Below are 24,900 nucleotides of genomic sequence, written 5' to 3'. Positions count from 1 at the left end.
GTCCTTCTTATTATACCGTTCAGGTAAGAGCCCCTGTGCTGTATGGCAGCACCGTCCTTATTCGAACGTCAAGGCCGCGTTGGACCAACGAATATCAATAAACCCGTCTCCCATTTATCTTGCAGTTCTGTCCGGACGAGTGACCGTTGCCTGGTGCCACCACAGGTAAGAACTTCTCATCCATTCTGTGCCGCCATGTTGGTTACCGGGCAGTGCTGTTCCAAGATGGCAGAGAGTTAGGAATTATTCTATACGTGTAGAATTTTCTCTTAATTGGACCTGGGGTGGGGGTAATTTCTGGGAAATACATATCTTTTTATCCAATGCTTGCTGGTAGGGTACACCTAGATACAACCCAACTGTTACTAGCGGAATGGGGCATACAAGCGACCCATCTATCTGCCAATGGGGGGTCTGTAGGTCTCGTCTTTGGAGAAAACCATTCATCTAGTGAAGGCAAAGTAATCCCAACCTTTGGCTTTGGCTTCTCCATTGGGTCTGTTGGCCAGTGCAGAATATTCCAAATGGTAAAAACTCTTGAATTCCAGCAGTAATAAGCCTAAAGCTACTGGACTGGAGTCTGGCTAATGGGCCACTAGTCCTTTGGATCAACCTATAGTTATGGGATGTGGAACCCAATACATCAATTCTAAGGGGGCGCTGACACCAAGTGGGGGACACACAAGGTTACTGCTTATTTATAGGCTAAATTGATACTTCTGTTGGCCACGTACTAACCCCCAATTGACAAAAATAACCATTTAACATCTGGGGTTGATCCCAATCAGTCACCCTATGGGGTCCCATTGATGGAGGCCTTGGGATGATGGAACTATGCATTTCATTCCTAGAGGGCAGACTGGGGGGCAGATTCTCTACATTTACCTCTTTGGCTTCCCTATGAGCCATCACGGCCTGGTTCCTTATGGGGGGACAGTAAGGTGGTCCCAGAGGGGGCAGGGAAGAACATTCTGTAGGGATCTTAGCATCAACAGCTGAGGCTTCCAAACATTCTTCTCTCCCAGCAATCACGTAGCCCCCCCCTTGTCTCCTTACCCCCGGGCACAGGACAAAGGCAACTGGGATGTGGGAAAGATTTTTATTGCCGCGTATCAGTGCAAGGACTAAAGCCCAGTTGTCCAGCCGCCCACATATGATATTTCTCTTATTATGTCCAAATGCTCCACTCAAGGCCTCCTTTAATCTCCAGCTGCGGCCCAAGTCTCAGTCTGTTTTAGGATTGGTGTCCTAGGACTAGTAATAGGTTAAACGGCTAGTTCCCCTTCAATCCTAAGCAACTTTTTAATTGAATTAGTCTTCAATATTTATTTATTTCTTATAGTTTTTTAATTACTTGCCTAATTCGTCCAACCTTTAGTAGCTTTTCAATGGGGGTCACTGACCCCGGCAACCAAAAACCTATTGCTCTGTGAGGCTCCAGTTTTATTGTTATTGTTACTTTTTATTCCTTATCTTTCTATTCAGCCCCTCTCCTATCCATATACCTGTCTCTCATTCAAACCACTTCCTGGTTGCTAAGGTAGTTTGGACCCTAGCAACCAGATTAGTGTTGAAACTCTGAACTGGAGAGCTGCTGAACAAAAACTTAAATACCTAAAAAAAAATAAAAAAAAAATGAAGACCAATTGCAAATTGTCTCAGAATATCACTCTCTACATCATACTAAAAGTTAACTCAAAGATGAATAACCATCATTCTTCTAGAAGAACCTGTTGTTACATAGAAGGAGCAGTCAGGGAGCCAAGTTCTAGTTCTCTGTTGAAAGTTGCACCTAGAAGTTTTTTGGGGGGACTGTAGCACTAAAATTTGAGTATTTGGGGGGGGGTGGGAAAGTGTAATTTCCAATATGTTGACTTTCCCCTCTAAAGTACGAGTACAAATGAAAAGTTCCTGATAGTTCTATTTATTCCCCAACAGATATCCTTATTACATCCTTGGGCGCCGTTCCCTAAACCGCCACCATGAGTTCGGACGCGGAGATGGCCGTTTTCGGGCCAGCAGCCCATTTTCTCAGAAAAAGTGAGAAAGAGCGGATCGAGGCGCAGAACAAACCATTCGACGCAAGGACCTCCATGTTTGTGGTGGATACCAAGGAATCCTACGTGAAAGGGACCCTCCAAAGCAAGGAGGGCGGGAAGGCTACTGTAAAGACAGAAGCGGGACAGGTATGGTTAGATACTGACCCCGCAGGCAGCAGGCTCTTCCTTTGGGTGGTACAGGGAGGCTCAGGGAGCCTGTATGATTCTAGGCTACTAGCAAGGGAATTGGGTTCCCCCGTCCTTTAGTTGTGTCCCAATGCGCTTCACACCTATGATGCAAAAGGTACAGCTGAAGGGATGCCATGACAGGATGTGAAATGGAAAGACCCCGACTCCAGAAAACCCCATGTACTGAGCATTCTGGATAACAGGTCCCATGCATGTATACATTTAAAGTGTAGCTCCTGAACTGCTATTGGTAGATCATGGCAGCAATGGGGGTGTAAAGGCCGGGGGTACGGGGCTTAAGAACTTTCTCATAGACAATATCCAGGCAGTCCCAGCAAAAAACCTATTTCTCTGGGGCTTGGCTTGAACTCACAAACACTGCCTCCTTTCCCAGACTGTAACAGTGAAGGATGATCAGATCTTCCCCATGAACCCACCAAAGTTCGATAAAATTGAAGACATGGCCATGATGACCCACTTGAACGAACCATCTGTCCTGTATAACCTCAAAGAGCGTTACGCAGCCTGGATGATCTACGTGAGTCTCTTTTGCTTTACAGATAAGTCATTCTCTCCAGTGAAGCTGATAGACATCTAAGGATCATTTAGCTGTTGAGTTGCCTATTCTAGTTTTGTTTGCTTGAAGGAAATGGCCACCTTCTACAATAGTAAGATCTTCATTATTCATGTGGTATTTTTGTTTACAGACCTATTCTGGGCTCTTCTGCGTCACTGTCAACCCCTACAAGTGGCTTCCCGTGTACAACCCAGAGGTGGTCAATGCCTACCGTGGGAAGAAGCGTCAGGAGGCCCCACCCCACATCTTCTCCATCTCTGATAACGCCTATCAGTTCATGTTAACTGGTAAGTGGCCTGTTATCGGCACTTATTCGGTGGATGTTGGACCTTCTGAAGTCTCTTCATTTCTGTCTAAGATCAAGGCTCCTAGGTGGGATGCAGCACTCTCTTACTGGCTGATTGCACAGACGGGGGGCTGTCATTTCATGAAATTCCTCTTGCTCTTTAGTCTCCATCTCTTATTCACATTTCCCTTGTACACTGGCTATCTAATTAACTATTGTCTTCTACCATTTGGCTGAAGATGAGCCAGTTGGGCACCCAAGACTCTGCACCAACAGAACTGGGCTTAAGCTAAATATTAGCAACCTCAAGGGCAAGTCCATACTTAGCCAAATTAATAGGGAAAGTAATGTATAGATGAACTGAGTATATGTCCCTGCAGAATAATGGGCCTCTACTATACTTACACCATGAATTCTTGTTTTGCAGATCGTGAGAACCAGTCTATCCTGATCACGTAGGTTTCATTTACTTTTTCCTGGGGGGGGGGGATACATTTATTCTATCCCGATGTACTGGGAGGCTATAAGCAGATAAAGATGGTGGCTTGGAGGGCTTAATTCATGTCCCACTAGATTTTACCCCTGCCTAAAAGTCCATGGTTATTGGTTTTTAGAAGGCTTCTGTAGTGCCCTGGCCCTTGGGGTGATACTAGGGCTGCTGGGTATGGGAGGGGGGCTCATATGTACTCTCCATGCTAAAAACTAGAACTAGAATATTCAACTCTTAGAGTTACCAGGGCCCCCTTTTTTCTGTCCCTGATAAAGTGCTGCTCAAGGGGCAAAAACGACCCCGTTCCCATGTAAGTTGCCCCAGCAGTTTCAGCTCTTATGTATAGTTATGGGACTGGTGATATTTTACTCTGATCTTCGGGGACAATTCAAGCGATTTGGTGTTTATTCCCCTCTGCAGTGGAGAATCCGGTGCCGGGAAGACCGTAAACACCAAGCGTGTCATTCAGTATTTTGCAACAATTGCAGCCGCCCCCGACAAGAAAAAAGAAGAGGTGGCAAAGACCAAGGTACGAGGCCACCATTAAAGCCTTTGCCCCGAGTCTTATTGCTGAAATGACTTGGGAGAACCCAACTAGGTGTAAGCAGAGCTGCTCTGGGATATTCAGGGATGGATGGGGATAAACCCCTATTCGGGGGGTGGAGCTTGGTGGGGCGGGTCAGACTTGTGGAACCAAAGCTTCATTTCTATTGGTTCATTACTGGTTCTGTTTCTGTGTCTCAGGGGACCCTGGAGGATCAAATCATTCAGGCCAACCCGCTGCTGGAAGCCTTCGGCAATGCCAAGACCGTCAGGAACGACAACTCTTCCCGCTTTGTAAGATATTATGTTCTAAAAACTGGGGCTATTGTCAGCAAAGTCTAAGGCAGTGATCCCCAACCAGTGGGGCAATTGTCAGCAAAGTCTAAGGCAGTGATCCCCAACCAGTGGGGCAATTGTCAGCAAAGTCTAAGGCAGTGATACCCAACCAGTGGGGCAATTGTCAGCAAAGTCTAAGGCAGTGATCCCCAACCAGTGGGGCAATTGTCAGCAAAGTCTAAGGCAGTGATACCCAACCAGTAGGGCTATTGTCAGCAAAGTCTAAGGCAGTGATCCCCAACCAGTGGGGCAATTGTCAGTAAAGTCTAAGGCAGTGATCCCCAACCAGTGGGGCTATAGTCAGCAAAGTCTAAGGCAGTGATCCCCAACCTGTGGGGCTATTGTCAGCAAAGTCTAAGGCAGTGATCCCCAACCAGTGGGGCTATTGTCAGCAAAGTCTAAGGCAGTGATCCCCAACCAGTGGGGCAATTGTCAGCAAAGTCTAAGGCAGTGATCCCCAACCATTGGGGCTATAGTCAGCAAAGTCTAAGGCAGTGATCCCCAACCAGTGGGGCAATTGTCTGCAAAGTCTAAGGCAGTGATCCCCAACCAGTGGGGCAATTGTCAGCAAAGTCTAAGGCAGTGATCCCCAACCAGTGGGGCAATTGTCTGCAAAGTCTAAGGCAGTGATCCCCAACCAGTGGGGCAATTGTCTGCAAAGTCTAAGGCAGTGATCCCCAACCAGTGGGGCAATTGTCTGCAAAGTCTAAGGCAGTGATACCCAACCAGTAGGGCTATAGTCAGCAAAGTCTAAGGCAGTGATCCCCAACCATTGGGGCTATAGTCAGCAAAGTCTAAGGCAGTGATACCCAACCAGTAGGGCTATAGTCAGCAAAGTCTAAGGCAGTGATCCCCAACCAGTGGGGCTATTGTCAGCAAAGTCTAAGGCAGTGATCCCCAACCATTGGGGCTATAGTCAGCAAAGTCTAAGGCAGTGATCCCCAACCATTGGGGCTATAGTCAGCAAAGTCTAAGGCAGTGATCCCCAACTAAAAGTTAATTTCAAGGGGAACAACCCCTTTAAACTGAAAAAGAGGGTCCCATTGATCTGCTGATATAATTCCATCTCTCTCCATCCCTTTCCCTTGTAGGGTAAATTCATCAGAATCCATTTCGGCACGACTGGGAAACTCGCCTCTGCTGATATTGAAACATGTGAGTGTAATTCATGGACAATAGGATCGTTGGATATACATAGAAATACTGACCTATACGGGGTGTTTAAAGGAGACCTATAGGGTAACCGGAACCCCCCAACCCTGTAGGCAATTATGAATAATATACGGTGCTGGTTTCCCTTTGGGCTAAACATTAACCCTATCTGTAACAATGGCCCCTTTATTGGAGCTCCCTATAGATCCTCTCAGGTCCCTGTCTGGGTTTCACATGAGGGGTGGGCGTGTCCTAACAGTCCCTGCCAACCACAGCCCTGCAGTCACACAAGCACAGACAGGCTTCAGTTCCCTATCAGGTCAGCCTAGCTGCTGATTGGTTCCTATCCTACAGTGCCGCCGGCCCCCCTGCACAGCCTGGGAAAGGAGGAAGCAGGAATTGGAAAAGATGGGCGGGGCTAGTGGGGTTTTGGGGCAATTTCTCAATAAATCAGTCCAAAACATGACTTTTTTAAGCATATACATGTTACACCCACACAGACATGTTACACCCACACAGACATGTTACACCCACACAGACATGTTACACCCACACAGACATGTTACACCCACACATACATGTTACACCCACACAGACATGTTACACCCACACAGACATGTTACACCCACACAGACATGTTACACCCACACATACATGTTACACCCACACATACATGTTACACCCACACAGACATGTTACACCCACACAGACATGTTACACCCACACATACATGTTACACCCACACAGACATGTTACACCCACACAGACATGTTACACCCACACAGACATGTTACACCCACACAGACATGTTACACCCACACATGTAACCGTGATGTTCCTTTTATCCGCCAGACCTGCTGGAGAAGTCCAGAGTTACCTTCCAGCTAAAGGCCGAGAGGAGCTATCACATTTTCTACCAAATCATGTCCAACAAAAAGCCCGAACTGATTGGTAGGTTTGCAAATGAACACGTGTTGGGGGGGGGGGCACGGGCACGTGTTGGGGGGGCAAAAGTATTTCCCTGTGTACTAGATTCTCTCACAGGCCATATTGTTTGTTTATACTCATCCTTAACCCAACACTGTCCCTTTGTTACTCAGAAATGCTCCTCATCACCACCAACCCCTACGACTTTCCATTCGTCAGCCAAGGGGAGATCTCTGTGGCCAGTATCGACGATACGGAGGAACTCATGGCCACTGATGTGAGTGTGACTGTGCATTCCCACTCACTGTGCCCCCATTCCCACTCACTGACTGTGCGCCCATTCCCACTCACTGACTGCGCGCCCATTCCCACTCACTGACTGCGCGCCCATTCCCACTCACTGACTGCGCGCCCATTCCCACTCACTGACTGCGCGCCCATTCCCACTCACTGACTGCGCGCCCATTCCCACTCACTGACTGCGCGCCCATTCCCACTCACTGACTGCGCGCCCATTCCCACTCACTGACTGCGCGCCCATTCCCACTCACTGACTGCGCCCCCATTCCCACTCACTGACTGCGCCCCCATTCCCACTCACTGACTGTGCCCCCATTCCTACTCACTGACTGTGCGCCCATTCCCACTCACTGACTGCGTGCCCATTCCCACTCACTGATAGATAGATAGATAGACAGACAGTAAGACAGACATGATAGATAGATAGATGATATATAGATAGACAGATGATTTATAGATAGATTGATTCCTGGTAATGGAATAATCCACAAAATCCCAATTCTGAAATAACCCCCCCCCATATCTTCGGATCATGTGTTACTATAACTCCCATGAGCATGTCCGTATGGGCTGAAGGCTAATTGTGTTGGGGAGGGGGCAGATTTAGCCGTGCCGCCGTACTGTACTGATAGACCCGGGATGCTTTCCCTTACAGAGCGCCATCGATATCCTGGGCTTCAATGCGGATGAGAAAGTTTCTATCTATAAACTGACCGGTGCCGTCATGCACTACGGGAACATGAGATTCAAGCAGAAACAGCGAGAGGAGCAGGCCGAGCCGGACGGCACAGAAGGTACCCGGCCAATAGAACCACTGTAGTTCTGTAGGTCACACGTATTAAAGGGAAACTATACCCCCAAACAATGTAGGTCTCTATAAACATATATGTAAAACCCTGCTTCATCTAAATAAACCATTTTCATATAAATATACTTATTTAGCAGTATGTGCTACTGGGTAATCCTAAATAGGAAACTGCCTTTTGCTCCCACACTACTTCCTGTTACAGTTAGAGCTGCATCACTTCCTGTCAGCTGATCTCTGAGGGAGCACACAGCCCATCACTAAATGGCGGCTCAAGGGAAAGGCTGTAAAAGGGCAATATTTACTGATATATATATTTCAGTTTCTTTAACAGGCCACTGTCTGTTGGTTACGTATTCATTCTGGGGGTGTAGTTTCCCTTTAATGAAATATTGGGTCTATGAACGTATCATGAACGTTTACAGATCTTGCCTGGGGCTTCTGGAATAGAACTGCTTTCTATAATAATATGTTCCCAAGGCTGACTACTCCCCAGGAGACATGTTTAGCTGGAACAGTCTTCTTCAGAGTAGTCATCGTGATATGGGATAAGAAAGATAAAGGCCAAGTTAAACCTAGAGCCCCCATACTAATGTTAGGGGTTAGAATAATGCCACTAAAATACCCCCATCTGATCCACCTGCTTCTACCAGCATATTACAGTAGCTGCCTCTCTTTCTCCCACCCGGCCTCTTCAAAATGGTCTCTTCTACCCCTCCTCTACCCACGTGCCCCAGCTTTACATAGTTACATAGGGTTGAATAAAGAGTCCATCAAGTTCAACCCTTCCAAGTAAACCCAGCACACACAAACCTATACTTACCTATCTATACACTTACATACATAAACTATATATACAAACACTAAAACTAACTGTAGATATTAACCCTTTGAATACCTAAAACAAAGGCTATAAGAGCCAGATAGAGTAGAGGCTGGCCTAGAGGTTAAGAATCAGACCTATGGCTCACTCACCGCTTGTATAGGTGCTGGAACACTAAGGGGTTCGAAACTGCTCCCCCAAAATTTCTTCCATTGGTGGGTGCAAGAGACCCCAGTAATTAACACCTGCATAGTGTTCTTTGGCTCTCCCGCCTTATGGTAGGGGCTGCCAGGAGATGCCCATATCTTACCCATATAGCAGTGGTCCACAGGCCAGATCCGGCCCCCCAGGGGAACTTACCCAGCCCCCCGCTGGGTTCCCCTGGCAGCGGAGAGAGAGGACTCAGCGGGGAGTGGGATGGGGGAGCTAAGAGGGAGGACGGACGGCAGGTAGGACTCAGAGGGAATGAAGGGAGCGTGATGGGGGGTGAAAGGGTTGGGGAGAAATGCGACCAGTTTGGCCCACATTTTGCCACCGCCAACGGGGGGGGGGGAGGCGTGCTGTTGATGGTGGTCCAGTCCCCCAACAGTCTGAGGGGCCCTTGATACAGCCCCTTGGGTCAGAAGTTTGAGGACCCCTGCCATATAGTATTCCTTGATTGCTTTGAGAACCATTGATTTAAAAGGAGACTATTAAAGGGGACCCATCACCCTAAGAAACATTTCCAAATCCTGTTTAATCATGTTCCTCAAGCAAAATAAACTTTACTTAAACTACACAAACAATTTAAAGGCTTTTTCCTTCAGTCTTGGAATTTATAATCACAGCCAACAGGCCGGCGCCATTTTGTGGGCACTGTTATTGAGGAAAGTCTTTTATCACCCCGAAATCTTGTGTATGCTCCGTCTAGGCAACATCTCAATGGAAGGTTAGAGTCATTGTAATTAATAATCTGATCTGTCAATCATATGTTGCTTGCTCCGCCTCTATGCCTGAGGCATAGAGGCGGGGCAAGCAATATATGATTGACAGATCAGATTTTAAAACATATTTATTACAAGTATGGATGATTTCATTCAAAAAGAATTTGAGCTTTATGTTTACTTTGCTTTTATTACAGAGCTTTTGATGTGTGGGTGACGGGTCCCTTTAATACCCCCCCATTCATACAAAGGGGAAATATTACGACCATAACTAATTGTTAAATCCTCTCATACATTCTGACGCTTTGCTTCTCCACAGTGGCCGACAAAGCTGCCTACTTGATGTGCCTGAACTCAGCAGATCTGCTGAAGGCTCTGTGCTACCCAAGGGTCAAGGTCGGCAATGAATATGTCACCAAGGGGCAAACTGTCCAGCAGGTCAGTCTTCTCCTTCTTCTCTAGGCAGGGAACGTGTCATACTTGGGACCAAATATCCATCATTAGTGGGAAAGAAAAGCTCCAATGGAAATTGCAGATTATCTAATGGATCACCTGTATCCAAGGGTGCATCTCACTCATAGATAAAGGGGTACTTCTCCTTTAAATTAACTTTTAATATGCTGTAGACATTGATACTCTGAGTTATTTTATAATTGATTTTCATTTTATGTTGGTTTTTCAGTTATGTAGCTTTTTGTTCAGCAGCTCTCCAGTTTGGGATTTCAGCAGCTATCTGGTTGCTAGGGTCTTGTTTACCCCAGCAACCAGGCAGTGGGTTAAACGAATGACTGGAATATAAATAGGGGAGGGGCTGAATAGAAAGATAAGTAAAATAAAGTAACCATATTAGTACATTTAATATTATTATCACAGAGCAATTGTTTTTTTTGCTGTCGGGGTCGGTGACCCCCATTTGAGAGCTAGAGGTAGACGGCAAATAATTTGAAAACTATAAAAAATAAATAGACCAATTGCCAAGTTGCTAGGAACAGGGCATTATGGAACATACTAAAAGTAGGGGTGCATCGCTAACTAAAAGTAGACGTAAAGGTGAACCGGCCCTTTATCATTACCAGGTTTGCTCAGCGCAGTACTTCTCTCTCTCTCTAGGTGTACAACTCAGTCGGCGCTCTGGGCAAAGCTGTTTACGAGAAGATGTTCTTGTGGATGGTCACGCGTATCAATGAAATGTTGGACACCAAGCAGCCAAGGCAGTATTTCATCGGTGTGCTGGACATCGCTGGCTTTGAGATCTTTGATGTGCGTTATAGTTGCGCTTAATGGCAAGGGCATGGCCATCTTCTAACCTGTCCACGCTCTCATAGCATCAGTGTAGCGCTGGGTTATACGCCAAACTAATGGGAGATTCCCAAGAGTTAATCCTGTACAACACAGTCACACAATCCAGTAGGGGCTGATGAAAGATGACCAAGTCCTGGTCTATTGATCAAATATCTGTGGCATCGGACAACCTACTATTTAAGAGGGTATCATTGTACATTTGTAGTGGGAGAAGGTTCCAAGTCCTCTTCTATTGATCAAATATCTGTGGCATCGGGCAACCTACTATTTAAGAGGGTATCATTGTACATTTGTAGTGGGAGATGGTTCCAAGTCCTCTTCTATTCATCAAATATCTGTGGCATCGGGCAACCTACTATTTAAGAGGGTATCATTGTACATTTGTAGTGGGAGATGGTTCCAAGTCCTCTTCTATTCATCAAATATCTGTGGCATCGGGCAACCTACTATTTAAGAGGGTATCATTGTACATTTGTAGTGGGAGAAGGTTCCAAGTCCTCTTCTATTGATCAAATATCTGTGGCATCGGGCAACCTACTATTTAAGAGGGTATCATTGTACATTTGTAGTAGGAGATGGTTCCAAGTCCTGGTCTATTGAGACTACAAGAAAGGGAAAGCTCGGGGATCTTCTAGTATGACATTGGAAGCAAGGATCTGCTAGAAAGATACTTTATCAAAATATTTTTTTTCATTATTTTAACATACGGGGGAATGTTCCTTCAGTTCAACAGCTTGGAGCAGCTCTGCATCAACTTCACCAACGAGAAACTGCAACAGTTTTTCAACCACCACATGTTTGTCCTGGAGCAAGAGGAGTACAAGAAGGAGGGGATCGAGTGGGAGTTCATTGACTTCGGCATGGACTTGGCCGCCTGCATTGAGCTTATTGAGAAGGTACAAACACTATAAACATCTCTTTATTTAGCATTATAACTATAAAAGTATCCATAGTTACTAGGCAATGTTCTACGCACATGTTCTAGACCTCAAGAGTCTCTTAGATATCCTCTATGTATTGAGCAGCCATGTAGTAGACATTCATCTAGGCTAGTCCTTGTTACTATAGATTCTCTATTACAGACAATAAGTTTGGTCTTCACTAATTTTAGTAATATTAAAGATGTTCCTCTTCAAGACTTGTACAGTATTCTTCACTCTTGTTAATTAATAATTAAACCAATGTCTTTCCCAGTTGGCTTTTCAGTAAAGGTCATTGTTATTCACATTTTCCTCTCAGCCAATGGGCATTTTCTCCATCCTTGAAGAGGAGTGCATGTTCCCCAAGGCAACAGACACTTCATTCAAGAACAAGTTGTACGACCAACATCTGGGCAAGTCCAACAACTTCCAGAAGCCCAAACCGGCCAAAGGCAAAGCCGAGGCCCACTTCTCTCTTGTCCACTATGCCGGGACGGTAGATTATAACATCAGTGGTTGGCTTGAAAAGAACAAGGACCCACTGAATGACACTGTCATTGGCCTCTTCCAGAAGTCTTCAATGAAGACACTGGCGTATCTGTTCTCCAGCTATGCTGCTTCTGAAGCAGGTAATGCTAATGATGTGTGTCCCTTTAATCACTTGGGATTCCTTCTCCTCCTCTAACCCACTCGCTCCCCTGCCTTGGGAATTTACTTTGGCTGTTGGCTACTGAGCATGCTCAGTTCTTCTCAACTTAGACCTCTAGTCTAGTGGCCAATGAATAGATGGCATCACTGTGCGAATGAAGGGGATACGTGCAGTACAAATAATGCCGTTTGGGTGGGGGAAATGTGCCCCTTTATTCATTGTTGGACATGTAGGGTTTACTTGTCCTTTAGGTTTTATGTTGACTGAGAGCGGAAGCGTTTGCTGGTAAAGAATAAGCACTATAATATTCTAACACTTGGATTGTCTCTCTTGTGTAATATTTTCCTGCAGAGGGTGCAAAGAAAGGTGGTAAGAAGAAGGGGTCTTCTTTCCAGACCGTGTCTGCTCTTTTTAGGGTAAGTAGAACTCAGTAACCCAAAGCAACAAATTACTGAAACACGTAAACAAGCCAAGGCAACAAACATGGCGGCCTCCATGTACAAATACACAGAGACGGAGTGTTCTGTAAGCATCATAATGTATAATATGGCCTGACACATTACACCTTATAAAGCAAAGGAAAAGGGCCATATAAATATGGCCGACAAGATGATGGAAACAGTAATCTATAGAAAGCTGGATGGAAATGTGTTGGCATCAAAGAACTTTCTGGTGCCATCTTATTATCATAGTTGATCAATAAAATTTTCTCTCAATGTTACAGGAAAATCTGAATAAGCTAATGAGCAATCTAAGGACCACCCATCCTCACTTTGTCCGTTGCATTATTCCCAATGAGACCAAAACTCCAGGTGAGACGCCATTAACCGTTAACTTTATGTCAAAATGCTCCTCCCCCTCTGAATGTTTCTCCTAAATTCCTGTTTTGTACCTTCCAGGGGCAATGGAACATGAACTTGTATTGCATCAGCTCAGGTGTAATGGGGTGCTGGAGGGGATCAGGATTTGCAGAAAGGGATTCCCAAGCAGGATTCTCTACGGTGACTTCAAGCAAAGGTAGTCTTATCCAAGTACTAAGAGATCCACCAGGGTTTAGTGAGTGATTGGTCCTTTTAACAGAGATGGTGAGACGGCATTAACCATATATAATAGCAAAAATTGGACAGAACCCAGCCCCCAAGAATGTATTACAGGTATAGGACCCATTATCCAGAATGCTTGGGACCAAGGGCATTCCGGGCAAGGGGTCTTTCCTTAATTTGTTCTCCATAACTTAAAAATCAATAAATCATTAATTAAACCCAATAGGATTGTTCTGCCCCCAATAAGGGGTAATTATATCTTAGTTGGGATCAAGTACAGGTACTGTTTTATTATTACAGAGAAAAGGGAATCATTTAACCATGAAATAAACCCAATAGGGCTGTTCTGCCCCAATAAGGGGTAATTATATCTTAGTTGGGATCAAGTACAGGTACTGTTTTATTATTACAGAGAAAAGGGAATCATTTAACCATTAAATAAACCCAATAGGGCTGTTCTGCCCCAATAAGGGGTAATTATATCTTAGTTGGGATCAAGTACAGGTACTGTTTTATTATTACAGAGAAAAGGGAATCATTTAACCATGAAATAAACCCAATAGGGCTGTTCTGCCCCAATAAGGGGTAATTATATCTTAGTTGGGATCAAGTACAGGTACTGTTTTATTATTACAGAGAAAAGGGAATCATTTAACCATTAAATAAACCCAATAGGACTGTTCTGCCCCCAATAAGGGGTAATTATATCTTAGTTGGGATCAAGTACAGGTACTGTTTTATTATTACAGAGAAAAGGGAATCATTTAACCATTAAATAAACCCAATAGGGCTGTTCTGCCCCCAATAAGGGGTAATTATATCTTAGTTGGGATCAAGTACAGGTACTGTTTTATTATTAATTGCAACAATATAAATTAGGAAAGGAAATCACATTTTATATTTCACTGATAGGCCCTGAACCAATATACAAATAACAGCTGTTATTTGTATACTGTTTTATTATTACAGAGAAAAGGGAATCATTTAACCATTAAATAAACCCAATAGGGCTGTTCTGCCCCAATAAGGGGTAATTATATCTTAGTTGGGATCAAGTACAGGTACTGTTTTATTATTACAGAGAAAAGGGAATCATTTAACCATGAAATAAACCCAATAGGGCGGTTCTGCCCCAATAAGGGGTAATTATATCTTAGTTGGGATCAAGTACAGGTACTGTTTTATTATTACAGAGAAAAGGGAATCATTTAACCATGAAATAAACCCAATAGGGCTGTTCTGCCCCCAATAAGGGGTAATTATATCTTAGTTGGGATCAAGTACAGGTACTGTTTTATTATTACAGAGAAAAGGGAATCATTTAACCATTAAATAAACCCAATAGGGCTGTTCTGCCCCCAATAAGGGGTAATTATATCTTAGTTGGGATCAAGTACAGGTACTGTTTTATTATTACAGAGAAAAGGGAATCATTTAACCATTAAATAAACCCAATAGGGCTGTTCTGCCCCCAATAAGGAGCCTTCTGGATAATGGGTTTCCGTATAAGTGATCCCATACCTGTAATAAGAAGAAGATCACAGATATGCCCATTCAATGATATGTTAGGCTTGGCTAATATAAGCTCCCATGTCGTTCAAATTGTAAACTGTGCCTTCTAAACTCTGTCTCTCTCTCTATTTTCAGATACAAAATTTTAAATGCAAGTGCCATCCCAGAGGGGCAGTTTATTGACAGCAAGAAGGCCTCTGAAAAACTTCTTGGATCCATTGATGTTGATCATACCCAGTACAGATTTGGCCACACTAAGGTACCTCGTTTTGCTGGGCCTTTGATTTAAAGAAAAATACGTGTTTCAGTTTTACCCATTACTTACAGTATTATATTTGGTATATTATTGAAAGGTGTTCTTCAAAGCTGGTCTTCTGGGTACCCTGGAAGAGATGCGAGACGATCGCTTGGCCCATGTAATCACACGTACCCAGGCTATGTGCAGAGGGTACCTCATGAGGGTGGAGTTTAAGAAAATGATGGAGAGAAGGTAATATTTCAGTAATAAATTCTTCACAATTCTTGGTTGCTAAAGATAATAACAATACTAAGGGGGAGACTTATTAATAATAGTTAGGGAAGCACCAAATCCAGGATTCGGTTCGGTATTTGGCCAAGATTTCCGCTGAATCCTGCACTAAGGATTCAGGGTTTTGCCGAATCTAAAAAAGAAAGTGGATTCTGTGCATCCCTAATAATATTGTTTGAGATTTTACTGCCATTTGTGCAAATTACACATAAAAAAAGTTTCTACCCCGACTTTTCAAACTAAAAAAATGAGAACATAAATGATGCCACCTTTAACCTGCCAAGATGTCATGGGAAAGTGCATCTATCTGCCGGCGTAGGAATGAATGGAAAATGCAAAAGCCATCATTCCCCCCCATCTTAAATCGATTGTGATTCACCCACTGGAGAAAAAAACATAACCAACATTTTTTTACATCAAGGGGCACATTTAAAAATGAATTTAAAAAGTCAATAATGTGTTTATTTTTTTTCACTATTGACAAATTTTGATTAAAAAGCCCCTTGTTGTTTGAAAATATTAATTAATCTAAGGCTGTTATATCGCCTCACTATAAAGTTCTGATATTATTGTAGTGAGGGGATGATACTTATAAGATACTCACTATTAGGGTCGGACTGGGGGGTGAAGGGCCCACCGGGGCTCCCGTCCCATGGGCCCTGCAGGTGCCCCCACCGGCCACGTCCCCTAACCCCCTCCCGCAGGGCCCCCCACCCGACAGCGTAAATTTAATGCCTATGGGGAGGAGAGTTTGCGCAGGGGGAGTGCCTGCAAGGGTCGGGTCTGGGCAGCCAGCCCGCCCCTTCTCACTATTCACTCAGGCTGACTCGGGACAGAGTTGGGGTGGCAGGCTGGTAATAAACGGGCAGTGCCTATATCTTTAGCATTATAACAGGCAAATTGCAATTGTTTTAGCAGTACGGCATATTTTTGCCTTCCAGGGAAGCTGTGTTCACTATTCAATACAATATCCGGTCCTTCATGAATGTCAAGCATTGGCCATGGATGAAGCTTTATTTCAAGATCAAGCCCCTCCTGAAGAGTGCCGAGTCTGAGAAAGAGATGCAGAACATGAAGGAAGAGTTTGAGAAGACCAAGGAGCTGCTGGCCAAGTCAGAAGCTAAACGTAAGGAGCTGGAAGAGAAGATGGTTAAAGTTCTCCAAGAGAAGAATGACCTGCAACTTCAAGTCCAGTCTGTGAGTGTTTTTTTTTCTTCTGTAAGCTTTGTAACATCAGAATGACAAAGTATTACTACAGTATTTACATATTATTGCACCATTATACACATTCGCCAATTGACTTTTGTTTCCTTAAATACTCAGTTCTATTATTAGGGTTTGACATTCCATGTACCTTTATTTCTAAACAGGAATCAGAAAATCTCACAGATGCCGAGGAAAGGTGCGATCAGTTAATCAAATCCAAAATCCAGTTAGAAGCCAAAATGAAAGAGCTGAATGAGAGGCTGGAAGACGAGGAGGAATCCAACGCTGAACTGACAGCCAAGAAGAGGAAACTTGAAGATGAATGCTCAGAACTGAAGAAAGATATTGACGATCTGGAGTTAACGCTGGCCAAAGTTGAAAAAGAGAAACACGCAACAGAGAACAAGGTACGGCCCTTTATTAAGGATAAGGAAAGGCCATGTTTCATCAGATGTTTGTTGGTTATTTACATTTTCTAAATTGAAAACATTAGTGCTCATTTTTTAGGTTGTTGGAATAATCCAACACAGTTTCAGTAAATATAATTTGTCTTGTGTTTAAAAAAAAGGTTAAGAACCTCACTGAAGAAATGGCAGTTTTGGATGAGACCATCGTTAAGCTTACCAAAGAGAAAAAAGCCCTTCAAGAAGCTCACCAGCAGACCCTTGATGACCTCCAGGCGGAGGAAGACAAAGTCAACACTCTGACCAAAGCCAAGGCCAAGCTTGAGCAGCAAGTCGACGATGTAAGTCAAGTCACATATGCAACAATCCCTCAGCAGAAAACCATTGTCAGCTACTGATTTCCTAAATATTATTATTTAATTCAGCTTGAAGGGTCTTTGGAACAAGAGAAGAAACTGCGCATGGACCTTGAAAGATCTAAGAGAAAGCTAGAGGGTGATCTTAAACTTGCCCAGGAAACCATCATGGACCTGGAAAACGATAGGCAGCAACTGGATGAAAAGCTAAAAAAGTAGGTTTTTTCCAACTTACCTTTTTGGTTAGATTGTTATCATGTTGGTTTTCATGATGGAGATGTCCACTCGCATAGAAATATCTTATAACCAAGACTGACCACACAGTTGTGTTTAGAACAGTGGGTTGATCTCAGAATATTCTAATACTAGTAGAATTCTACATAATATGTAATTTCATTCTGAAACAAATGTTCTAGGTCTTCTGTCATCTATACATGTCTGTTGTGTGATTTCTGCAAATGAATTTACATTTAACTGTACAACAGGAAAGAATTTGAAATGAGCCAGTACGCAAGCAAAATTGAGGATGAGCAGGCTCTTGGTGCTCAACTGCAGAAAAAGATTAAGGAATTGCAGGTCAGTTTTTCTCCTAAGATTTTTCTTTTTAATATTTTTGAAAAAACTTCTTTATCAACACTGGGTTTCTGTAAATCTAGGCCCGCATTGAGGAGCTAGAAGAAGAAATAGAAGCTGAGCGTGCAGCTCGTGCCAAGGCAGAGAAGCAGCGTTCCGACCTCTCCAGGGAACTTGAGGAGATCAGTGAGCGCCTGGAGGAAGCTGGAGGTGCCACCTCTGCTCAGATTGAGATGAACAAGAAGCGCGAGGCAGAATTCCAGAAGATGAGACGTGACCTTGAAGAGGCCACTCTGCAACACGAAGCCACCGCTGCTGCTCTCAGAAAGAAGCAGGCCGACAGCGTGGCTGAACTCGGGGAACAAATCGATAACCTGCAAAGAGTCAAGCAGAAGTTAGAAAAGGAGAAAAGTGAGCTAAAGATGGAGATTGATGACCTGGCCAGCAACATGGAAAACCTATCCAAAGCCAAGGTACTACTCGGCCTCTTACATTCAACTCTTTCCATTTCAGAAAATTGTGGATATGACTTGTGTATTGTGCTCATCAGTCTACTTTGTTATAATCTGCTGCTAATAGCATCTCTTTTCTTTGTTTACTTTGCTCAGGCCAATTTTGAGAAGATTTGCCGCACCCTTGAAGATCAGCTGAGTGAACTCAAGACAAAGGATGAGGAACACCAGAGGCAGATTAACGACCTCACTGCCCAAAGGGCCCGACTGCAGACAGAAAATGGTGAAGCAATGTTTTACGTATTTTGATTTTCAGCTACAATGTAACCATTCGACAAAGAAGGGTGACAAATGTTATAAAAGCTAAACTATATCTATATTATTACATAGTAGGTGAGCTTGAAAAGACAAGTACAGCAATTCAATCATTCTAACTCCGAAGTGCAATAAGACCAGTCCCTGGATCAGATTATTATCTATTCCTCGTTTGATTATCATGTGGTGATACTGTTTTTTTAATTAAACTGAATGTGACCAAATGTATCCAAAGCCATTGAGATCATTGACCTCAGCTGACACCAAGAACATTTGGGGAAAATGATGTCCCTGGATGGCCAGTCTAAAACCAGGAGACTTTGGAGTAATCTAACAACTAGTTCCAATAGATATAAAACTCCAGTTTCAGAACTAGGGATTCACAGAATCCAGGATTGGGTTTGGGATTCGACCAATATTCTTTCACGAAGGATTCAGGGTTTGGCCGAATCCCACAATAAGGGATTCAGTGCATCCCTATTCGGAACATACTTTTTCATGTGACGCCTTGATGGTATTTATTCTAATAAGTTGTCTCAGACAATGCCGTACTGTGTTTTTGTTAGGTGAATATGCACGACAGTTGGAGGAAAGAGATTCTTTGATCTCCCAGCTTTCTCGAGGCAAACAGGCATTTACTCAACAGATTGAAGAGCTCAAGAGGCAGCTGGAAGAGGAAATCAAGGTGAGTGCTTGCGATTTGTAGGGGCAGGAATCTGAATCTAAAATGCTAGATTTTGTATTGATTTTCAGGTTATTGATGAGTTCTCATCTACTATGGAACATGTAGGCACAAGATATTAATTTGTTGAGTAACTCTTTTGCAGGCCAAGAATGCCCTTGCCCATGGTCTGCAGTCAGCCCGCCATGATTGCGACTTGCTTAGAGAACAATATGAGGAAGAGCAAGAGGCCAAGGGTGAGCTTCAGCGCTCGTTGTCCAAAGCCAATGGTGAAGTTGCCCAGTGGAGGACAAAGTACGAGACAGACGCTATTCAGCGTACAGAAGAACTAGAGGATGCCAAGTATGTAAAAAACATGATACTCGTGTACCAATAGTATGTGTTACCACTGCAGAGTATAAGGGATGTTTTATTTATCCTTATTCAGGAAGAAACTGGCTCAGCGTCTCCAGGAAGCAGAAGAACACATTGAAGCTGTGAACTCAAAGTGCGCTTCTCTCGAAAAGACCAAACAGCGACTTCAGAATGAAGTTGAAGACCTTATGGTTGATGTAGAACGGTCAAACAGTGCTTGTGCTGCTCTAGATAAGAAACAGAAGAACTTCGATAAGGTATTAATAGCCAGGCAATGTCTTTGTTTAACAACTTGACACTCAGGGGCAGATTTATTGTTTATTTAGTTTTCTACCGCTACTAAGCTCACTTTTTAAAAAGGCACAAATGCCTCCTCATTTAGAAAAAAAATATGTTTATAAAAAGCACAAATGGAAAAAAATTGTGGAAAAAATATGAAAACAAATATTGACCTTGATATCTTTATTTACTGAAGAATTTCACAAAAAAACCTCTAAAACCTTGAAATTATTTTACAATTTGCCAAGAACAGTTCCCATTGACTTCTACATGGCCTGGCCAGCTTTTAGATGGCACAGTTTTTCATGGTTTATATACTTAATAAATTCTAAAATCCATGGTTATAGATTAATTATTTGAATACACAATTTTTTGTACTAAAAGTTCAATTCGGGGGACACAAATGTTAATAAATCTGGCCCTTTATGTTGCAGATTCTGGCAGAATGGAAGCAGAAGTTTGAAGAGAGCCAGGCTGAACTGGAAGCCTCTCAGAAGGAGTCCCGGTCTCTCAGCACAGAGTTGTTCAAGATGAAGAATGCCTATGAGGAATCCCTGGATCACCTCGAGACAACCAAACGAGAGAACAAGAACTTGCAGCGTTAGTGGCAAAATCCTGTTTTTTGAGTTCAACATGTTGCATGAATGATGGAAATGTTGATATTTATACCAGTTCTACCATAAGAGTTATTTGGAATTTCAAATTCCATGTCTAACCAATACTTTTTTGGTCTTTGGAAATAATTTTGGGAAAAATATGGATGCTAAGTGGGCCAATTACTAACACTCAGATTTTTTTAGAGATTCCCTATGTGTCCAAAAGGCTAAAAATCCAAATCCGACAATTCACCAGCTAAAACTTGCCGAGATTGTGTAGAAGTCAATGGCAGATGACCCTTCCCCTTCCCGGAAGATCCTGCTTTTGCTTCCAAGCTTTAGAGGTTTCAGATTTTTGACGTTGGTTTTTTTGTGAAAAAAACTTTGGTTTTCATGTGACAAGTCAAGAAATTTGTCATCTTCTCTGACTTTTTCAGCTCAGACTTTTTAGTAAATGTTTTTTTGTTGGATTTTGATCTAAAATGCCTTTATTGTAGCACCACAATCTATACTGAAGTGATATAAGTTCCTAGACTCTTTATTTCAAGGCCTTGTTTGAAAAGCCTAGAACAATGATTGAAGAACCATTGCAGAATCTTTGTACTGTGCCAAGAGTTTTATCAGTTATTATTTTCTAAAATGGCTTATAGGTTAATTATTTATTTCCAATCAACAGAGGAGATTTCCGATCTTACTGAACAAGTTTCTGAAGTTTCCAAGACACTGCACGAGGTGGAAAAAGCCAAGAAAATTATTGAGCAAGAAAAGACTGAAATTCAGTCTGCTCTAGAAGAAGCTGAGGTATTTCTTTATTATAAAATAAAACTAAACTAAAATCTTTTAAACACTTTCAAATAAAACTGGATGCATTTATGAGAAACCAATCCTCTTATTGGGTAGGCATCTCTGGAACACGAGGAAGGCAAGATACTGAGAATCCAGCTGGAACTGAATCAAGTGAAATCAGAAATTGACAGAAAGATTGCAGAGAAGGATGAGGAAATCGATCAGTTGAAAAGGAACCACGTCAGGGTGGTTGAGTCCATGCAGAGCACACTGGATGCTGAAATCAGAAGCAGGAACGATGCTCTAAGGTTGAAGAAGAAAATGGAAGGAGATCTCAATGAAATGGAGATCCAGTTGAGCCATGCCAATCGACAAGCTTCTGAGTCTCAGAAGCAGCTGAGAAATGTCCAGGGATTGCTCAAGGTGAGGGATGGAACCCTTGGGTTTGTATTTGTTCTATGGTACAGAGTTTGTATGTAACTGAGAGTTTCTTTGCTTTCTTTCCATAGGATGTTCAGATCCACTTGGACGACTCCCTGAGAGCCCAGGAAGATCTTAAGGAGCAATTGGCTATGGTTGAACGCAGAGCTAATCTGATGCAGGCTGAGATAGAAGAGATGAGGGCTGCTCTGGAACAAACAGAACGGAGCAGGAAAGTCGCAGAACAAGAACTACTGGATGCTAGTGAGCGTGTCCAGCTCCTGCACTCACAGGTATAACACGTTGCCTCTAGCGACTGTAGGACATGGCCAATACAAATATACAAAAATTCACTTTAGTGTGTTACAAGATTGGATAACATTGCTAACATTGTGCATGATTTCATTAGAACACAAGCTTGATCAACACCAAGAAGAAGATGGAGACAGACATCACTCAGCTACAGACTGAGGTTGAAGAGGCCATACAAGAAGCCCGCAATGCAGAAGAAAAGGCCAAAAAGGCCATAACAGATGTAAGTCTTAATGTTCCTGCACATAGAGAAACTTGATATTCCATTTTATATATCAGTAGCCGAGAGTAATAATATCTACTTCTAAAGATGACACAAATGTTTATCCATGCCCGCAGGCTGCCATGATGGCAGAAGAGCTTAAAAAGGAACAGGACACCAGTGCTCACTTGGAAAGGATGAAGAAGAACCTCGATCAAACAGTGAAGGATCTGCAGCACCGTTTGGATGAAGCTGAACAACTGGCAATGAAAGGAGGAAAGAAACAAATCCAGAAACTGGAGGCTAGGGTACGTATTTGAAATGTGCAAAATATATAAAATATATGATATATGATAACCCCTGGTCCAACCCACCAGCCGTCCATTGGCCAAGGTTCTGTTTATCATAAAAACATGGCAGGGTGTAGCAAGCAGCCATTACCAGGTCACATTCTCATCTAGCAGAGAACTTGAAGAAAAGCATTTTTATAGTTCTTATAATTTATTTGAATTATTAAACTGGCTTTCTGTGATTTCATGGAAAATGTTCTTTATTTATAGGTTCGGGAGCTTGAAAATGAAGTGGATGTAGAACAGAAACGCAGCACAGAGGCCATTAAAGGCGTCCGAAAATACGAACGGCGGGTTAAAGAACTATCATACCAGGTTTGTCGGGGGGACTTTCTCTCCCATAACAGTAACCACTGCAATCCCATGGCTCTCCTAATGCCCCCTTTTCCCCCCACGTGCAGTCTGAGGAGGATAAGAAGAATATCCTGAGACTTCAAGACCTGGTGGACAAACTCCAAATGAAGGTGAAGGCCTACAAGAGGCAGACAGAGGAAATTGTAAGTAACTGCTTGTTGCCATCATGAAATGGCTTCAGTGTTTTATTCAGTTTGTGTGTTTATAATTGTGTCCAAAGTCCATCTCAACGCATTTCAGCATCTCTTGGGGAACAGAGTTGCCTATTAAACACCGAAAAGGTTCCAACGATGTCAACAAAATGTACAAATAGTTGTAATTATTATCTACCGCTTTTCCTTCTCTCTCTCTCGTGAGAAATGAATGTTGATTACATAACAAAGAAATGATCTTAATTGTCCATGAACACTAGTTAATTTGAATGTATAGCTATTGGAGGTCATTAAGGAAATATATAATATATATATATATACTCTCGAAGCTTTCCTTACCCTTTAACTTTGTCTTCTATTTAAACAATATTCCTGTCATCTAATGTTGAGCAGTATTGCTCATTTATACTGTTTATATAAATAATCGTAATCTAGATACAGGTATGGGACCTGTTATCCAGAATGCTCGGGACCTGGGGTTTTCTGGATAAGGGGTCTTTCTGTAATTTGTATCTCCATAACTTAAGTCTACTAAAAATTATTTAAATATTGAATAAACCCAATAGGCTTGTTTTACCTCCAATAAGGGGTAATTATATCTTAGTTGGGATCAAGTACAGGTACTGTTTTATTATTACAGAGAAAAGGGAATCATTTAACCATGAAATAAACCCAATAGGGCTGTTCTGCCCCCAATAAGGGGTAATTATATCTTAGTTGGGATCAAGTACAGGTACTGTTTTATTATTACAGAGAAAAGGGAATCATTTAACCATTAAATAAACCCAATAGGGCTGTTCTGCCCCAATAAGGGGTAATTATATCTTAGTTGGGATCAAGTACAGGTACTGTTTTATTATTACAGACAAAAGGGAATCATTTAACCATGAAATAAACCCAATAGGGCTGTTCTGCCCCAATAAGGGGTAATTATATCTTAGTTGGGATCAAGTACAGGTACTGTTTTATTATTACAGACAAAAGGGAATCATTTAACCATGAAATAACCCCAATAGGGCTGTTCTGCCCCCAATAAGGGGTAATTATATCTTAGTTGGGATCAAGTACAGGTACTGTTTTATTATAACAGAGAAAAGGGAATCATTTAACCATGAAATAAACCCAATAGGGCTGTTCTGCCCCAATAAGGGGTAATTATATCTTAGTTGGGATCAAGTACAGGTACTGTTTTATTATTACAGAGAAAAGGGAATCATTTAACCATGAAATAAACCCAATAGGGCTGTTCTGCCCCAATAAGGGGTAATTATATCTTAGTTGGGATCAAGTACAGGTACTGTTTTATTATTATAGAGAAAAAGGAAATAATTTTTAAAAATTTAAATTATTTGCTTACAATGGAGTCTATGGGAGATGGCCTTTCTATAATACGGAACTTTCTTGATAACGGGTTTCCGGAAAAGGGATCCCATACCTGTATAGCCTCCACTATGTGCACTAAAATCCATTCCCTGCTCTTGATTGGCTTTGCTTAGGAGGAACAGTCCAATATCAACCTCACCAAATACCGGAAGATCCAACATGAACTTGAGGAAGCCGAGGAACGTGCCGATATTGCAGAATCCCAGGTGAACAAGCTCCGCGCCAAGACCCGAGAGGTCACCAAGATCACGAAGAGCGAAGAGTAAGCAGCCGCCCAACGAGCGACCGATGAGGAGCATAATGTGAAATTCTCAGTCAGGTTGCTGTCACTGTTATGTCTTAAATATTCAGTAATAAATGTATAGGTCTTTGCAAGATT

At 42.7% G+C, this 24,900-nt stretch overlaps 1 protein-coding gene across 2 annotated transcripts; it reads left to right on the top strand.

Annotated features, from left to right (window-relative positions):
• On the top strand, positions 1–24,900 carry myh3 (myosin, heavy chain 3, skeletal muscle, embryonic). 2 transcript variants are annotated; one of them, XM_012954178.3, is made up of 40 exons: positions 1–23; positions 126–165; positions 1,939–2,186; positions 2,623–2,766; positions 2,936–3,092; positions 3,519–3,546; positions 4,002–4,110; positions 4,326–4,418; positions 5,552–5,615; positions 6,465–6,563; positions 6,713–6,816; positions 7,495–7,633; positions 9,710–9,828; positions 10,501–10,650; positions 11,418–11,588; positions 11,932–12,241; positions 12,613–12,677; positions 12,986–13,073; positions 13,161–13,278; positions 14,952–15,075; positions 15,170–15,306; positions 16,287–16,542; positions 16,716–16,958; positions 17,120–17,296; positions 17,381–17,526; positions 17,797–17,887; positions 17,968–18,357; positions 18,493–18,619; positions 19,218–19,336; positions 19,479–19,675; positions 19,761–19,944; positions 20,401–20,566; positions 21,239–21,363; positions 21,463–21,771; positions 21,858–22,061; positions 22,178–22,303; positions 22,420–22,590; positions 22,843–22,947; positions 23,034–23,129; positions 24,635–24,900. In XM_012954178.3, exons 3-40 carry the CDS (start codon positions 1,983–1,985, stop codon positions 24,785–24,787), a joined length of 5,808 nt encoding a protein of 1,935 aa, XP_012809632.1. In that variant the 5' UTR covers positions 1–23; positions 126–165; positions 1,939–1,982; the 3' UTR covers positions 24,788–24,900. The 2 variants fall into 2 exon arrangements, with proteins under 2 accessions (XP_012809632.1, NP_001006915.1); NM_001006914.1 differs by lacking the exon at positions 1–23 and having other exon boundaries at positions 145–165.

Source organism: Xenopus tropicalis, chromosome 10 (genome assembly GCF_000004195.4).
Source record: "Xenopus tropicalis strain Nigerian chromosome 10, UCB_Xtro_10.0, whole genome shotgun sequence".
In the NCBI taxonomy this organism is placed as follows: Eukaryota; Metazoa; Chordata; class Amphibia; order Anura; family Pipidae; genus Xenopus; species Xenopus tropicalis.
Note: the sequence above shows the minus strand (reverse complement) of the source record. Positions and strands in the feature narration are given on the sequence as shown.

Coding starts and splice junctions, on each gene's coding strand:
- myh3 (XM_012954178.3), top strand. CDS start 1,983: ATGAGTTCGGACGCGGAGATGGCCGTTTTCGGGCCAGCAGCCCATTTT. Junction 13,279..14,951: donor TACGGTGACTTCAAGCAAAG/GTAGTCTTATCC, acceptor CTCTATTTTCAG/ATACAAAATTTTAAATGCAA. Junction 18,358..18,492: donor AAAACCTATCCAAAGCCAAG/GTACTACTCGGC, acceptor TACTTTGCTCAG/GCCAATTTTGAGAAGATTTG.